At 41.9% G+C, this 19,095-nt stretch overlaps 1 protein-coding gene across 1 annotated transcript; it reads left to right on the plus strand.

Annotated features, from left to right (window-relative positions):
• The first annotated feature begins 5,207 nt into the window (after positions 1–5,207).
• CYB5R2 (cytochrome b5 reductase 2) lies at positions 5,208–18,732 on the plus strand. The gene is made up of 9 exons (XM_074955090.1): positions 5,208–5,366; positions 6,043–6,189; positions 7,529–7,601; positions 8,816–8,922; positions 11,612–11,741; positions 14,895–14,978; positions 15,758–15,843; positions 16,747–16,846; positions 17,971–18,732. Exons 1-9 carry the CDS (start codon positions 5,352–5,354, stop codon positions 18,141–18,143), a joined length of 915 nt encoding a protein of 304 aa, XP_074811191.1. The 5' UTR covers positions 5,208–5,351; the 3' UTR covers positions 18,144–18,732.
• The last annotated feature ends 363 nt before the right edge of the window (positions 18,733–19,095 follow it).

A 19,095-nucleotide genomic window follows, 5' to 3' on the forward strand; every position in this document is an offset into this window, starting at 1 on the left:
TTTATCAGTCGGATTCAATTGTTTGCAATCTAACCTTTGAGTGGTCTGGGACTTGGTCTTCTGATTTTATTTTTCTTTTATGGTGCAACTGAGAAAGTATTAGGCAACTGTGCAAAACAAAGAGAATATTGCTCTCCAAACCTGTGTGTCAGGCACCTTTAACAAGAGTCTTCCCTCCATTGAAAATATTCTGTCAAGACCTTACCAAAAACTCCTGGAGCACATGAAAATACTTCAAAATCTAAGGCTATAAAGCCTAGGGAAAGTGTGAGGAAAAGAGATTAGCCATTCACTGCCTGAAAAACAGTGGACACAAACTTATTTTTCATTGTTTGCAGTCTTTATTGCTGGTCACGTATACTGAAAGCAGTTCTGTTGCTTTTGCACAGCTCTGGTTATAACTTTGTTGATGTAATTGGATGTCTGACGTCATCCACCTGTGTCAGAAAGGAATTTGGCCCTTAAATGCTACCCTTGAAACAGAATTGTAGGTGTGATTGAAAAGGATGTGGTGGAAAACTGCTGAGGTTAAAGAGTCAAATATAGAATATTATTTTGCCAACCTTTGTTTTTACTGTTTAATACAATTTTTCATAAGAAAGACCAGGGCCTGATTCTCATTTAAACTAAGACCACTTTATCCCGCTCCGGTAAATGACAGTTACACCTACTTCAGGGTCCTTTTTCGCTGCCATGGTGGTGTAAACTGACATTAGTGTAAATGAGAATCACGCTCCGAGTCTAAAATCAAGATGAAATCATTCTTGTTTCTTGAAATGCAAGTGAAAACAGTCCTCTCAGTAACAGTGTGTGGAAGCAAATTAAAGCTTTGCGTTGCATCTGGAATAGGCATTTTTTTTTCTCCCTATTGAAATAATTAGAATTAAAAACAACTACTACTATTTCTTAATGTCCAGAACAAGTACACAGAGGTGCAGGGTTTCGTTTCACAGCATGATCAGTATGTGAAACGGAAGTCCCAGTCCTGTGTGATCAAGCGTTCTGATACTCTGGTTATACGTGATGCATCTCTGACTAACCCCCTAGCTAATTAGCTCTGCAACTTTAGGCCTAGTGTGTGCATGTACGTTAGAATCCAACCATGCAAACACTTTATGGACAGATGCTACACCTAGTAGAAAGTATTTGAAAGAAATATTTGGCCCTTAATTACTAGCACAGGCCCATGTCTTCTGAAAGAAAATGTGCTCTTGCTTACAAAAATTGGCGGGTTTTGAGAGAGAGTATGTCCATTGCATTAGAAATGTAGGCCTGACAATGGTATGAAACAGGAAGGTGATGTTGGCCTAAAATCTGCATCCGTGGAAAAAAGATATCGGAAATCCCATGGATCTTATATGGGTATCTGTGTTGCCTTCGTGTTGCTCCCAACTCTTTGATTGCACTCCTCCCTTACCCACTGAGGATCACACAGCTGACTCCTGTGTTATGCTGTTCCCAGTTCTCCACCTTTGTTTGTGCTCAAGTGAGCCCCACTGGAGAACACAGAGTAGCAATAACTTGTGTGTCATAGTCGCCTTAGATATACTTTGTCAGGGAGCATGGAAAGCAGATATTCACCCTCAGGCTGCCCACACACCTTTTCCCTTGTGGGGGTCTCCAGTGGAGGAGCTGCTGGCAGCGGCATCATGCAGCATGTGTTACTCGATTTGTTCCACATGGTCTTCCCAGGCCTACTTTTATCTTTCTTTATCCCTGCTGGCTTCCCTTTATGCTATGGAAAGACAAGTAGCATATGGGCCATAATTGTAATTTTTAATGGAAGAAAATTGCCTTCAAATATTGGACCCACACAAAAGGAGGAAACTTTTCCTTTCTCAAACGAGAGAATGGGCCTGATTTTTCACGCACTTACACCAGTGTAAATTAAGGAGTCGTTCCAGTGGAGTCGATAGTTTTACCTGTGTAAAACTGGACAAGTGGAGTAGAATCGGGCTTAATAGTTTAATGGAGGAATCAGAATTTTGCCTGGTCCAGAATCCATCCTGTGGTTGCAAGAAAGGACCTTCGCTAGAAGAAAGTGAAAAATAATATTGGCTAGAAAAAGGCCTCAGAAATGGTCTGCAATAATCAAAAGATCAGACAAAAATCCGCTCCTGAAATTCTTTCAAGGATTTCAAGACCCCTTTCTTGCATTCATCTTATCATAGGAATTGAAGTCATGTCCTTGAGAGAAGACAAATTCTTTTCCAACCAAAAGCACAGTTCAGAAGGACACTGATAATCTAGTCATACAGCTCAGCAATCTCAGTAAAATACGCTGAAGGCCACATGTTTGAAACTAACATACAGTGAAGTTTTAGTTTCGGGAGCTGTTTTGTTAAGTCCCCAAACTGTAAGTTGAACAACATGGAAACTTTATATAAATATTATTTTGCTTTCATTAAAATGTCATAAGTATAAATTGTTTTTCCAACTGAATAAATTAACCGTTATTCTGCAATGGAAAATAAGTCATGCCACCTTAATCAACATTTGTGGCATCAGAATTCAACAGCTTTTGTCAATGAAATAAATCTTATGCTGCCACAGAATTCCATGGGTCCTGATTATGATAGTGTGTGGGCATTGCCCACTATGTTTTACTGACTTAAGAGATTCATTAATGTAACTACTGAGTTGTAAACCAGGGCATCTTCCAGAGCACATCTCGGTTCTCTGGCAGTCTGAATAATGGGGGGGAATTAATGGCATTTGAGGCTAAACATTCTCCTGTTTTTGAAAGTGATGAGTGGAGAAAACAGTGGTAAGAAAGGTAAAAAATAGGAACCAAGAAAATAAGGGGTGTAGAGGTATTGGACTATGCAATTTTCCCCTCTTTTTAAAATCATACTCACTTCATTATATAACAACGGATGACTGCATGCATTTTACTTTCAATTTGGATAACTTCACTAGCATGACAAAATATACAAGTGTTACCAAAGTTAATGCACCAAGAAAGCGTCTAGGACAGGTTTAATATGGTACTGAGGTTTAGTACCTTGCAACCTTTTTGTACCACTGTCCATAACCTGACAGTGGAAAATTATTGCTGGCATCTCTTTCTCTTCTCCAAGAAACAGCCGTGTTAGTCTGTATTTGCAAAAAGAAAAGGAGTACTTGTGGCACCTTAGAGACTAACCAATTTATTTGAGCATAAGCTTTCGTGAGCTACAGCTCACTTCATCGGATGCATACTGTGGAAAGTACAGAAGATGTTTTTATACACACAAACCATGAAAAAATGGGTGATTATCACTAGAAAAGGTTTTCTCTCCCCACACCCCACTCTCCTGCTGGTAATAGCTTATGTAAAGTGATCACTCTCCTTACAATGTGTATGATAATCAAGGTGGGCCATTTCCAGCACAAATCCAGGTTTTCTCCCCCCTCGCACTCCTCCCCCCTCACAAACCCACTCTGCTGTTGGTAATAGCTTATCTAAAGTGATGACTCTCCTTACAATGTGTATGATAATCAAGGTGGGCCATTTCCAGCACAAATCCAGGGTTTAACAAGAACGTCTGGGGGGAGGGGGAGGATTGGAAGAAACAAGGGGAAGTAGGTTACCTTCCATAATGACTTAGCCACTCCCAGTCTCTATTCAAGTCTCTATTCAAGCCTAAGTTAATTGTATCCAATTTGCAAATGAATTCCAATTCAGCAGTCTCTTGCTGGAGTCTGGATCTGAAGTTTTTCTGTTGTAATATCGCAACTTTCATGTCTGTAATCGCGTGACCAGAGAGATTGAAGTGAAATGGCCCACCTTGATTATCAAAAGTGCTGGAAATGGCCCACCTTGATTGTGATGAAGTGAGCTGTAGCTCATGAAAGCTTATGCTGAAATAAATTGGTTAGTCTCTAAGGTGCCACAAGTACTCCTTTTCTTCTCCGAGAGTTATGCATTATTTTCCTTTCTCACTCTTTAGTATAATGGTGTGTGTGTGTGTACACACGGTATTTTAGGTCATGTCTAAACTGTGGGGACTATATTGGCATAGCTACGGTACCATGTCTGTGCCAGCATAACCCCATAGTGTCAACTACATTGATAGAAGGGATTTTCCACTTGGGGTTATATCAGCATAGTTACTTTACTCAGGAGTGTGAAAAATCCACACTGCTGAGTAATGTAGTTATGTCAAAGTGATGGGATGGTCATATTACACAAGGTGGCAGAGCAGGATAAATTAGATTACTTAACCTGATGGGCTGCACCTGGGGGAGAGCCGGGGCTTGAAAGGTTGGTTGATGGATGGAGGCAGAGAAGGAACAGGTGGGGCTAGTATAAAGCTGGGAACTTGGCAGCAGAGCATGTAGCCACTCTCAGGACATTAGAGAGGGAAACCTGGGAGAGAGAATATATGAAAAGGCTCAGGGGAATGGCAGCAAGGTGTAAGATGGTGCAGACCTTGGCTGCTGATTAGAGGGTTCCTGAGCTGGAATCTGAAGTAGAAGGTGGGCCACTGCAGGAGTGTCCAGGTCAGGGCAGTGAAGGGAAGACTGCCATTTTTTATGTAGAGACTTTGATACCCCAGAAGGGGAGGATTGTAGTGACCTGGCGAGGGAGCCAAACCATGAAGAGAGCACCCTGACTCACAGAGAGAGAAGTGACAGAAGGGGCATCAAGACCTGGTGAACTAATCCCCAGGTGGGCTATTAGGAGGTGCTGGCACAGTGAGTGGGGCCTGTCAGTCTATCTAAATGTTAAGTATACAGCAGGCCTCATCTAGACTGGTGAAATCCAGTGGTTAGGGAACATAGTAGGTGCAGTAGAAGTGACCGATATCGTCTAGCTGCTAGCACAGTGCTGAAGCAGGGCGAGGGGGAAAGGATTGCAGGGGCCAAGGGTCGGAAGATGTTGCAACGGGTGGGCGGGGTTTTTTCCGTGGGGTGAGAGAGGAGTGGCTTGCGTGGGGCGAAGCCTGGGTAAGGGGGGGGGAAGGAGCGTGCAGGGCGGCAGGGGTTTGCACGGGCTGGACAGTGTACCGGGGAGAGGGGGTTGCACGGGGGGAGCGTGCAGGGCTGGAGGGGTTGCCCTGGGGCGGAGCGGGGAGCGTGCAGGGTGGGAAGAGCTTGCACGGGGTGGAGCGAGCGTGCAGGGCTGGAGCAGGTTGCACGGGGGCGGTCGCAGGGGGCAGGGGCTGGAGAGAGTGAGCAGGGCTGGAGGGGGTTGCATTGTGGGGGAGGGGGGAGGCGGATCGTGCAGGGCGGGACTCGGGAGGGGCTTGCACGGGCTGGGCAGACCGTGCCGGGGAGAGGACTCGGAGGTTGCAGCGGGGCGCAGCGGGAGTCGACGCGGGACCCGTGAGGCGGCGCTGGGGCCGGGAGCGCTGCCTGCCGCAGTCATGGAGCCGAGCGCGGTAGGAGGGGGGCTGTGTCCGGCGTGCGGTGCAGGCGGGGCTCCGTGGCACCCGCTCCCCGCCCCTCTGCAGCCTGGGGCGGGGCGGGGCGGGGCGGCCGGGGGGGGGGCTGCCCCCGGGGTGGGGCTGGTAGGCGTGGGGTGGTTTGAGAAACTCCTGGGAGCGCCGTTAGCGCCAAGAGCATGGGGGGCAGGGCAGTGATGGAGGCTGGGCTGAGAGGGGGATGCGCGCTTGGTGTGTTTGTGGCTTTTCCGGCAGCCGCAGGGTCTCAACGTTTCCGAGGCCCCAGATCCTCGCCTCCGGGGGAGCTGCCCAACCCCCCCACGTCCGTCCGAAGTATGTGGCCATAATATTAACGTGCCCAGGGCCACTTTATCTGTGTCTCTTCGAGGCTGGTGCATTTGATGCACTTAAAACAGTGACTCTGAGTCAAGGCTGGTTTCAGAGTAGCCGCCAGTGTTAGTCTGTATTCGCAAAAAGAAAAGGAGGACTTGTGGCACCTTAGAGACTAACCAATTTATTTGAGCATAAGCTTTCGTGAGCTACAGCTCACTTCATCGGCTGAAAGCTTATGCTCAAATAAATTGGTTAGTCTCTAAGGTGCCACAAGTCCTCCTTTCCTTTTGGAGTCAAGGCTGTGTCTGATGTCATGTGCCATTTGTTTTTGTTTTTTTAGGACCTGGCCTTGCTGATTGCTGTGGTTGTCATTGCCGTGTCAGCCTTGCTGTTAGTTTTCAAGGCTAGGAGATCCCAGAGGAAGAGTGATCCCATTACATTACAGGAGCCACACACTAAGTATCCATTGCCATTGATAAAGAAAGAGGTGACCAAACCCATTCAGTTCGTTTAGAATCCTGCCAAACTGCTCTGTGAAGATCACTTAGATTGTGCAGCCTACACTTTCTCAGGGAGGAAGCATGAATGACCAAAACAGGACTGGAGTTAGATCTGTGCTTTTACCCTGGCTCTGAAACTGGTTCAATGTGTGATCTTGAGCAGTTCAATAAGTCTTTTTTTTTTTTTTTTTTTGTCTGTGCCCATATCTGCAAAATGAAGACCCATAATGCTAAGTTATTTCTCAGGAGTGTTGTGAAGTTCGCATAATCAGAGATGGACCCAAACGCAGATCCACTCATCTCTGAAACTAAGAGTGGAGGTTTTAAAATTTGAACTTGGATCCAAAGAGTTTCTCTGGTAATAATGGGCTAGCTCAGAACTCTGATATAAACATCCCTGAACTTTGGGATTTCCAATTATGAGTGCTGTGGTTTGAAGGTATGTCTATAATTAATGTTTGTAAAATGTTTTGAGGTTCTTGGATAGAAGGTTAAAAAAGATTAATATTATTTTTTAATATTAAACAACCCCTTTAAAGTATCTCCATGTGTGTTCCAGTACAATTTTATCATCACCTTTGGTAATAAACTTTTTATATGGCATCTGGATCTTGTATCCTCCCTGTTCCTTGAGTGGGTTTACTTAAGACAGTATTCTCTGTCATTAAGTATTTAATGCTTTTGGGGAACATCTCATTTTCATAGCTGCTACTGGAAATGTCTTGGAATATTTTTTCTAGATGTTGCATAAATTTGGTTCCTAAAACATAATGCATAAATTAGTGTTTACTAGTTACCCCTTCAAAAGAATAAATAATTGGATTAGTTTCTTTGAATGCACAGTTCCTAATCCAGAGGCATATCTTCCTTTTAATACACTTAGAATTTGCATTGGTGGGAAGTAGGAGTTACACATTACATTAAGGAAGGCTATGCTTCTACATAAGGCATGCCAGTTTTGTCATAAATCAGGAAACATCAAAGGTACAGTGAGCATGTATATTGATTAGAGAAAACCTAAAGATTTTTGTTGTAAGGCTGCAATTGTCACAATGTCCTTAATCAGGAAAAATTGCCTTCCTCTTGGCTTCTGAGAAGGGGAGAGGACTTCAAGAGTTAGTCCTTTATAACCAGGCTTAGAAAAAGATGAACTGTTAAGATTTCACTGTCAAACCTGTTTCTGTTTTGCTGTTTGGATTTTGGCTTATACTTTAATGAACAGTAGTTTCACCAAAGCACATTGTGCTGTTTTCCAAATTCCGAGTGCTACTGTACTGTCTTGTTAAAACCACACTTATTATTCTCCATCTCTTTGCTTTCTGTCAGGAGATCAGCCACGATACCAGGAAATTCAGGTTTGGGCTTCCATCGCCGGATCATGTATTAGGGCTACCTATAGGTAAATACTGAAACTCTTTCCTGTGATTATTTTTTTTTGGGTAAATTTAGGATTTTTCCCTGATCACCATCATCATCTTCTTTTTCTTTCTTTTTTTTTTTTTTTTTTTTTTAAGCGTAGTGAATTTGGTGCTCAGGAAGGTGGGGTATTAAAAACTCCATCTAGAGGCAGCCATGGTGCTGGATTGTTGGACAAGCTCCCTCTCTTGTATAATACCATGCTACAAAAACCATAGATTAGCACCGACAAACAGGAGAAGGAACAGAGGCTGTGTGGATACCTATAAGGCTGGGAGCAGCAGCAAAAGCCAAATTACTATGCTTTCATTTTTTTTCATAAATCCCAAATATAGGTGTGAATAGGTTGACTCATGTATGAACTGAGCCCTTCCCAAATATACAAGTATAGTAGAAAGTCCTACTACTGTAGGTTATATGTGAAGACACAGGTAGAGCCTGCAGCATCTTGTTCTAACCATGGGCCCAGCCACTTGACCAGAGAAAAGGAGATGTGATAGTAGGAATAGTTTGATAAAATTGTATCCCCCCTACTGACTGGCTGTCTAAACTGCAACAAAGCAGAAATCTTCTGTCCAGTAGAAATAGTGACTATTATCTATATTAGTTTTTCAATAACAGGGATCTGGAATTATCGATTTATACATGGTATTGCTTTATTGGCATGAATTGGGAAGAGCCACAATGGGCAAAGTGTTTTTTCAATATCTGAGGTGGTCCTGGAAGAAATGGGTTAGAGTCCGTGTAGTGGTAATGTCCAAGGTACGCAAAACAAATGAACAAAATAGCCATCATGACATAGTTCAGCAATTTATTTCATGGTTGTAAAAAGAATTTATACTATTGCTGTTCTCATCACATATATGGGGTGTGTGTGTATTTTGCATACTCCTGATGGTGTTATGATAACCATGGATTATGTAAATATACATATTGAAGGATATAGAATATATTCTCAACAATAGCATTTGATTAGACTTAGACTTAAATGTAGTGAAGAATGATTCTAGGGTTGTATGACCTAGATGATGATATAACTTCTGTATCCCAACAGGATGTGTCTATCATGGTTAGCTTCTAATGCTTTTATTGGAGTTATTGCATATGTTTAGATTCTTTATTTCCCACTCCATTCTTTTTGTTTTCTCTTTTCTCAGTCCTGAAAGAGATAATTAGATTGTAACTCTTTCTCCCTAGGCCAGCATGTTTACCTCTCTTCCAAAATCAATGGTAATCTTGTCATCCGGGCCTACACTCCAGTTTCCAGTGATGAAGTAAAAGGTTATGTTGACTTAATTATAAAGGTAAATATTAGCTGCCTTCATGGAGACAGATAATTTAATCTACTGGACATGTTTACTATCCAAGTGTAGAAGGTGATGCTTGCCTTAGGAAGGAGAGGATTGGATTTAAGTGACATTTAAAGTGATGCTGTCAAACACTGTAGCTTATGCCCCAAATTTGACCTTTCTTAATATACGGTGATGTGATGGCAAAAGTCCTCCAGGTTAGTATTTATTTTCAAGTGTATTTAGTGACCCTGGAAGGTGCTGGATATTAGATGTAGAGAGTGAAGCCTATTTTCCTATTGAATAGGTACAGTGGGGGACACTGCAATTTTCTCCCTACAGCTCCTACCAATGCCTGACATTTGAGAGGGATGTATTTTTGGTGCCCCATTCTTTAGGGATGAGAGGATGATTGATACAAGGCTGCCAATTGTGATACCAGTTTTTATGATGTGATACCTGGCTGTTAGGAATGTGAAACACCAGCTTATTTCACAATGTCCTTTAAATGATATAAATCTCGCTAGTAAATCTGCCATCACGACCCTGAGAGGGAGAAGAAAACAATAGTCACTATTTTGGTACAGTATCCAATAAAATGGAGTCAGGAGCTCTTCCCTGCTACTTCTTCAGCAATGATTAACTAAGGACTCTGATACTTGGTAACTAAGGACTGTTCTTCCTAAAACTATGCTGCTGCCATTGATAGAATTTACATGGAAGTAGAAAATAAGTGACAAGAGGTGCTTGCTAACTTCATCTTCACTAGAGAAATTCCACCACATCTCGCTAAGCTTTGGAAGTTGTTCGAATGAAATTATTATTTGGAGAATGCCATAAGTTCAGAGTGCTCTATAAAATGCATAGAAAGACAAAGGGCCTGGTGGAGCTCTCATACTGGGATAAATTAAAGTCAGTAGTTACACTAGTGTAAAATCCATGTGAAATCAGAATCAGGTGAAGGTTGCCTTCTCCAAGAGCTCAGATGGATAACCAATGTGGGGCTTTAAGGCTGGGGACCTAATTAGTGAAGAGTTCATCATTGGAGTTGGTGAGGAATTTTTCAATGAAACGTTTTTCATCAGAAATGCTGATTAATTGAAACCAAAACTCATTGCAGGAAAAGATCAGGTTCAACAAAACTTTAGTCGGGAAAGTTTTCTCAGGACGAGGATTGAATTTTGGGGTGGGGGGGGGGTGTCTGTCTAGTTTTTTGTCAAAAAAAACTTTGAAAGGTCTCAGGGTAATTTTGATGCAGAACAGGAAAACTTCAGAATTTAAAAAATTTTCATGGGACAGGAAGACTGTCTTCAGCCCACCTCTATCATGGGAAGGCTTCAAAAAGAGGTGGGTTTAAAGGAGACATTTGGAGGAGGAGAGGGAGCATTTGGTTGCTGAAACTGTGGGCTGCTCAGAGTGCAGAGGGTAGAATAAAATAAGGTTTGACACTAGGATGGGGAGAAGGGACAAAGGGAGGTACAGAGGAATGGAGAAGGGTTCTGAAATGAAATGAGAGCAGAGATGGAAGCCAGGAAAGTGATGTGCAGGGCCATGAGAATGGATGAGGAGCCTGAATTTAATGAAGGCGAGAGGAAGCCCTTGAGAGGATTCTAGGTGCAGCAGGAGTGGAAGAAGAAAGGCTAGTCGGCACCTACTCCTGGCATGAGCCCGAGGCCCTTGTTTTCCACATTGAGACTCTTGTACAGAGTTCAGCTTTAAAAATGTGCTGAAATTGATTGTTGTTAGACAGGATGGGTAGAGCAGTACATGGCGTTGCTTTACTCTTATCTTGTGGAGAAGTATGTTACAGCCTGCACATCTATAACCTGCTCTTTGAGAATCTGCCTTGCATGTTCCCCAAACCATCTCTGTATGCTAAAACAACCTCTGATTGTTTTCTCCTTTATTTCCTTTCTGATGCTTGCATAATTGAACAATAGACTTGAAGTTCTTTGCATACATGGTGCCGTGTCATGAAAGAATGTTGCATTTTCTGATTCACTGTTAGAATCCTGGAAGATTTTGAGTAGGAGTGTTCATAGTTTCCTTTGCTGGAACCTTTCAAGCTAGTGTGGATTGCAGAGTGCACTGTGGTTAGGTCCCTGGACTCCTGAGTTCTTCCAATCCCCATTCTAATGCTGACTCTCTGTTTGCCTTTGGGCAAGCCGCTTTCTTCTTCAGTTTTCTCCTTTGTTTCTGGGTTTCACTCTTGTTCTTGATTCCTCATGTTCCACGTGTTGTGAGGATTTGTTAGCGGTTTAACGTTTGTAAAGCCTTTTCAAGGTGAAAGGGAGAATTTAAGGTAATATTCATCACTGGACTTTATGGTGGAGCCCTTTTGAATGCTGTGAAGCGAAAGAAGGACCTCCTGCCATTTTCTGGAGGGAGATTAGCGATGGAGGTGACTTGAGGCTGGCATTGCAGAGGTACGGGGAGATAAATGCAGTGCATAGAGTCTGCACAGACATTCCCATTAACCACACTGCCGGCTATGGATGGAAAAGCAGCAGCTGCATGAAGCAGCAGTTTTCTCACTGCACTGTGGTGGTTTCCAGTTACAGTGCGCAAATGAATACTGAGAGCAAGGGATTTCCTGGGTCTCATTTCAGGTGTCCAGTGTTCTATGCAAGGTGTTTTTGAGACGACACTATTGCCATCTGATAGCTAAATGGTCAAAACACTAACAGTTGCTGTGTTTCTTCAGGTCTACTACAAAAATGTCCATCCCAAATTCCCTGAAGGTGGGAAGATGTCCCAGTACTTAGACAGCATGACTGTTGGGGATACCATTGACTTCAGAGGGCCAAACGGGCTCCTTGTATACAAGGGGACAGGTACGGTGATGTTAAAATGGAGGGAGGGGGATTCTAGTTATTTTCAAAGGCAATTTAAATCTTGAGGGCTTTCCAGATTGGGACACTGCTTTCTTTTGAAATGAGCCCCAATGTTCTTGACTCGTGCCTGTTGTAGCGTGGCCATGCTGGGGAGTGAGAGCATTGTACTGGTCTGAGAATGTGACTGTTCAAACACTTGCCCTCCTGTCCAGCGTATTTAAATCCACTCTATTGATACATTCATATTGTTTTGTATCACCGCGAAACTTGTATTTGAAGTAGCTGAGAGTTTTTTAATCTTTGTGCGAGATGCTCAGGCTGCAAATCTTAAAGTGCTCCCCTGGGAAGCACATCATTTCTGCTCTGTAACTCCCTGGCTGTAAGCCAGCTTGCCCTGGTTTAAAACAGGCTTGTCTTGGATAAGGATCTTTCTGTGTGGGAGGGATTGATGTGTTGAGGGACTCTCACATAAGATGGTTGTAAAAGGGTATAAGGGATTTTGCCCTGATCTTGATTGACTGGGACTGTACACGTAAAACTCCCATATACTTCAGTGGCAGCTCCAGGTACTTAGCACTTGTCAGGATCAGGCCCTTTATTAGGAATAAAGTACAAATGAGTCATATTTTTTGGATGGAATCAATAGGCCACATAAGTTACAAATCCACACACTTTTCTGTTGCACTTCGATTGCTATAGACGACAGGAACTCTGCAGCATTGGTTACAAATCTGTTAATTGATTATCAGAGCATGGATTTGGTCATGAGGCTTTCTGTTTGATTCTTGGAGATATGTAGCCTCTGAATTGAGTTACAAGCTGTGTCTTATTTTTTGATTACCCCAAAGCAGCGGCATCCTCTGGTGTACAAAAGAAGTTATATAGCTCTTTTGATCCCTGCATGCTAGGGGTCAAGGTCACATGGCCTTTAGTGTCAATGCCAAGGGTTTAATTGGATTCTTGTTAGCTATATGGGTATCTAGAGATGAATAAATTACTATAATAAAAAGGGTCTGATCTGACTGTGCAGGACACTAATATATTTAATTGCTGTATTCATTGCAGGGTCTCTTGGCTTAACGCTCTTGGTCTGTTAATGTTTTAGTGCAAGTCCCTTGATGCAAAGGGATCATAAAGATGACTTAATTAGCCTCTTGGGTGACAGTCATTGCTATTCCCAGCTCTCAGTGTAGGGTGAGTGACCACTGTGCTCCAGCAATCCACAGCTGCAGGATGACCTTTTGGTGCAGCTAGATGCAGTTCTTCAGAGGAGCCTCAAGGTTATTCTAAATAATGCTTGTAGCTAAACTAGTCCTTGGCCAGCAGTAAGATTGGAGACTACAAGGGGGCATAAAGCCACTTTTACCATTTCCACCTTGGCCGGTGCTGAGCACAGCTTGGCTGGATCTGAAGATCTGTCCCCGTGTATCAGGTTGCCAACTCCAACAATTGGACTTCCACAGCAGCTGTATCCCTTAAGAACATAAGGACAAAAAACAGCCATACTGGGTCAGACCAAAGATCCATCTAGTCCAGTATCCTTTCTTTCTCCAGTGGCCAATGCCAGGTGCTTCAGAGGAACTGAACAGAGCAGACAATCACAGAGTGATCCATCCCCATGTTGTCCACTCTCAGGTTCTGGCGGTCAGAGGCTAGGAACACCCACATCATGGAGTTGCATCCCTGACAATTCTTGCTAATAGCCATTGATGGACCTATCCTCCATGAACTCACCTTATTCTTTTTTGAGCTCCATTATAGTTTTGGCCTTCACCTTTGCCTATCCCCTGGCAATGAGTTCCACAGATTGACTGTGTGTTCAGTGAAGAAGTACTTCCTGATGTTTGTTTTAAACCTGCTGCCTATTAATTTTATTGGGTTACCCCTGGTTCTTGTGTCACGTGAAGGAATAAATAACACTTCCTTATTTTCTTTCTCCATACTGTTCATCATATGTGTTGTCTCTTTCCAAGCGTAAAAGGCCCAATCTTTTTAATCTGTCCTCATATGGAAGCTGTCCCGTACCCTTAATCATTTTTGTTGCCTTTCTCTATACCTTTTCCAATTCTATATATTTTTCGAGATGAGGTGACCAGAACTGCAAGCAGGATTCAAGGTGTGGGCATACCATGGATTTATATAGCGGTATTATATTTTCTGTCTTATCTATCCCTTTCACCGTGGTTCCTAACGTTTGCTTTTTTGACTGCTGTTGCACATTGAGCAGATGTTTTCAGAGAACTATTCACAATAGCAACAGCTAATTTAGATCCCATCGTTTTGTATGTATAGTTGGAATTATGTTTTCCAATGTGCGTTACTTTTCATTTATCAACACTGAATTTCATCTGCCATTTTGTTGCCCAGTCACCCAGTTTTGTGAGATCCCTTTTTAACTCTTTGCAGTCTACTTTAAACTTAACGTTGAGTAATTTTGTATTGTCAGCAAATTTTGCCACCTTGCTGTTTACCCCTTTTTCCAAATCAGTTATGAATATGTCGAATAGGACTGGTCGCCGAATGTATCCCTGGGGGACACCACTATTTACCTTTCTCTGTTCTGAAAACTAACGATTTATTCCCCCTTTGTTTTCTGTCTTTTGTCTTTCTTTTACCCCATGACTGCTTACTTTGCTTAAGAGCCTTTGGTGCGGAGCCTTGTCAAAGATTTTCAAAAGTCTCAGTACACTATATACATTGGATCAACCTTGTCCTCATGTTTGTTGATCCTCTCAAAGAATTTTGATAGACTTGTGAGGCATGATTTCCCTTTACAAAAGCTGTGTTGACTCTTCCCCAACAAATTGTGTTCATCTGTGTGTCTGATAATTCTGTTCTTTGCTACAGTTTCAATCAATTTGCCAAGTACTGAAGTTAGGTTTACCGGCCTGTAATTGTCATGATTGCCTCCAGAGCCTTTTTAAAAAATTGGTGTCACATTAGCTATCCACGAGTCATCTGGTACAGAAATTGATTTAAGTGATAGGTTACATACCACAGTTAGTAGTTCTGCAGTTTCATATTTGAGTTCCTTTGGAACTCTTGGTTGAATACCATCTGGGGTCCTGGTGACTTATTACTGTTTAATTTATAAGTTTGTTCTGTTATACTTTATTAATTTAAGTACCTGTAAGTTCTGAATATTTCTTCCAGGTAACTTTGCTATCAAGCCTGACAAGAAGTCTGAAGCACAGAGAAAGTTTGTAAAGCATCTTGGGATGATAGCTGGAGGAACAGGTGAAACTGTTGCACTGAGGGCAGCGACCTCATGAGAGAGCAAATAGAGGTTTAGAGGGTTGTGATGATTATCGAGACATTTTCTGTTTAATTTATTTTGTGACTGAAGGTTCTCTCTTCATTACCAATTGAATCTGTTGCCTAACAGTGCTCGCATCGATACATGGATGTAATATTTCAACATTTCATTTGGTTAAAATTAACATCCATGTATTTATGTACTGAACATTGTGGATTTCCTTTCCTTTATATGAAGATACTCAGGGCAGGGACTGTTTTCTCCTGTTTTTACAGTCCTTGGACAATAGGCTCCTGATTCTGATAGCAGATGTGGGGCATTGCCACAGTATTAATAATCATCATAATACAGAGAAAGAGAGATGTGGTCTGAGCTCAGGCCTATGAGCCAGGAACACATGTTTTGTCCTGGCTCTTAAACTGATTCATTATGTGATCTTGGGCAAGTCACTTAACCTCTCTGAGTCTGCGTCAGCCTCTGTACAATGAGGTTATAATATTTACTTTACCTATCCTACCAGAGTGTTTATTATTTAATGTTAATAAAGCACTAGGTAAAGTGTTACTTTGTAGCTTTTTTGAGTAAAAAGAAGAAACTTTAAGCTGACGTGGATCTGAAATTGGGATATTATGGGCCTGATCTTGTGACTTCATGCAGACAAAACTTCCACTGAAGTCAGCTTGCCATACTGCCTGATAATGCAGCCTTCATGTGAGCTAAAAGGAAAAGCTCATCTATAATTGTCTTTTGTTTTGAATAGGAATAACTCCGATGTTGCAGCTGATCCGTCACATCACAAAGGATCCTAATGATGATACTAAGTGTTACCTCCTTTTTGCTAATCAGGTAAATATATTGTGTCATTTGTTTGCCCTCTTTTTTACTCCAGGGACACCATTAAGAGGACTTTGAACTGGTGATACTGTTGTGATATTTAATTTGGAAAAATTACTTCCCTGAATCACAAGATTTTTCTCTTGATCTGTATTATGCATATGTACCACACAGTTATATTAAAGCATGTAGTCCTAGTCCACGCACTTCACATGCAGAACTCCCTTTGATTATCAAGGCTGCTATGTGATTTGACATGGTTTATTTAAAAATGATCTATATAAGAAGTTACAAGAGATATTACAGGTTATTGCATCTGTTCTCAGACATTGTCCTGGGTTTGGTTTCTTTTGTTCTTAAACCAACAAAAAGGAAAAAATATCCCCAAGAAATCATATTAATATAACGTACAAAATGTTTGTGCATGTAAAACTGCCAGAAGCCCCTGAACTGAAGGTTGTGGGTGAAATCCTGGCTCCATTGATTTCAGGGAGGCCAGAAGTTCACTCCCTGTTCTTAACTCTCGCTGTTATACCGAGGCACTGCCATGTTTGTAATATGCAAAAAAAAAAAAAAACCCACTGGTGGGGAGACCAAGACAAATCAGAGTTTTAACCTTGATTCTGAATTTCCTGGCATTTGGCTGTTAAACTATTTAACACTAGTATCAGCTAGGTTGCTGTTAAATCTGATTTGTTTTTACTATTAATCTGGATTTACAGTGAAGAAAATTATAAACTACCATATGCTTAAGAAAAATTCACAGTTTGTCTACTGACTGTTGATAAATGAGAAACTCTGATTCCTGCCTGCTGAAAACGAAGTAAGTGCCATGTTAGTCCATGTTACTGTGTGCACTGATATGGTCTGGTGACAAACAATTCCTCCCCCCTCTCCCCCTTTTTTTTTTAACAGACTGAAAAAGACATATTACTGAGAGCTGAGCTGGAAGAGGTAGCCAAGAATCACCCTGATCAATTTAAGGTGCGGTATACATTGGACAGACCTCCTCATGGTAAGTTACTGGTGTTCGAAGGAAGATTTTCTTCTGCCCTCTTTTCTGTATACAAGCCACAGGTTTAATCCTTCCTACTAATGGATATTGCTACAATATCCAAACATCCATTCCTATGGTATCTGAGCACTCCTAGCGAACTTACTAGTATCTGATAACCTTACCAAAGCAGGGAGCTGTTCTGTAAACCTTAGAAAACAGGAACTAATAATTAACTTCCATTGAATGATGCAACCGTTACCTGCGGACCTTTGGATAGTGAAATGTTTGTCATGGTACTGGTAGGGTAAAGTGTCAGTGTCTTGGACTTCTCAGCAAAATACACAACTCTGCTGCTTTGTCTAGTCTCCCTCCTCATTTCATCAGCAGAATGATGTTACCTTGGCATCGTGTCTGCTTAGTACTTGCTATGGGCACAACAGGAAATGTACAAGTGCCGCTTACAGTAGATCAGTTTCAAATAGGGTGCAGTTGCACAATACAAAGATAAAGAATCAGTTGTGGGTTTCTATGTAGTACTGTATTGGGATGGAAAACAAAAAGCTAGAGCTCTACTGTATCTAGCTCACAAAACACACAGCCAAATTAATGGCTGGTGTAAGTGATCACAGCTATGTCTACACGTAAAGCAGCATGGGTAGAATAAGCAGTGTAGGTGATGAAGCACTGTTTAAGTGAGTAAAGACATGCCAGAACCTTAGGGTATATACCCTACACGGCTTTCTACATGCCCAAGCAGTGCCTCTCATGTCAGTATCCCTCTGCTGGAGCTTTTCCCCAGGGCAGGGGAGAGGCAGCAAGGAGAGCGGCAGCTTCTCGCTGGTGGAGCCTTTCCCTGCTGTGTGTAGGTAGATGCTGCAGTGTGAAGCAGCCTGCTTATTGCGTGCCCTAGACAAGGTTGTACTTACAACAGTGGAGGATGTAGTCCAGGGTTTTGATCCTACCCTTGTCAAGTGCCTGCTTACAGTAATGTGGTATAAATGCTGATTCTATCGGGATATTTGTCAGTGTGTGTGTGTGTGGCTGGCTGGTGTCATGTTGAGGGGCAGGATGGGGACCTTTAGTGTGAATATATGTTTGAATTGTTGTAAGGTATTAATGGTATCCCTTGTTGTTTGTTTCAGACTGGAAGTATAGCTCTGGCTTCATTACTGCAGACATGATTAAAGCATACCTCCCTCCTCCAGGCAGAGATACTCTTATTCTGATGTGTGGGCCTCCACCTATGATTCAGTTTGCGTGTCAGCCCAATCTGGAAAAACTTGGTTATCTCAAAGATAACACATTTGCTTATTAACACTGATGCAATGCAGTAATAATCCATTGTGCTACAGCACTTTTAGAACAATGTAAGTTGATTGCAATTTTTGTAGTCCTAATTAAAGGTTTTATTGAATAGTTGAGTAATTTTGTTCTGTCTCTACGTTACCTTGAATGCTTTTAATACTGAGAGCTTGAGTAATAGTCTTTAAATGTTTTCTATTATGCATCTCCATGTCTTATTGCTTATCTGGCTACCTATAATATGGAGAGGGTGTTAATATACAAAGTTAAAGGCCACATGACTCTAGCTACCTGAAATATTCTGACTTTATTGCTATAATGAGATAAAATTTGTATCCAACAATGCGGGGGGAAAGATAGGTATAGCACTGACATTCAGCAGCCTACAACGGTCCTAAATTCTGAACCTATTTCCTAACTTATGCAAGGTTTGTGTGATAAGACTCTACATGTAATCCATTCATTACAATGTGAATAAATTAATTTCTTTCCTGTATGAAAGAGGGGATAAAGAATATTTCTTAGGAATGTGCTGCCATAAAACAGCAAAGTAGATTAAGGAATCTGGTCATGGGAAGAAATTGCAGTAGCTCAGGGACAGTGAAAGTGCATGAAGAGATTCTCATACTGTTTTGTTAAAATTCTCATTTCAGAGTGAAATTTTATCTAAAATTTTAATGTAGGGGATTCAATATTAACCTTCATGCTGAGTGAGTCACTGAAAACTGCATTGCTGCCTTAAGTTGGACTGAACTTCAATATAAGTATCTACTGTTGTTTATATGTACTTACGAAATACAGTTCTCCCCATGAAGTACATGTGCTCTGAGCAGTTTCAGAAGTTTGCCTCACCCAAAAGAAAGTGGTACTTCCACACATAACGTACATGACTCATTCTATACACCCTTAAACTTCACTGTTTTTACTCTCTCTTCACAAACACTTTTCAGTTTCAGTGACTGTGC

This window comes from Natator depressus, chromosome 6, assembly GCF_965152275.1.
Source record: "Natator depressus isolate rNatDep1 chromosome 6, rNatDep2.hap1, whole genome shotgun sequence".
In the NCBI taxonomy this organism is placed as follows: domain Eukaryota; kingdom Metazoa; phylum Chordata; order Testudines; family Cheloniidae; genus Natator; species Natator depressus.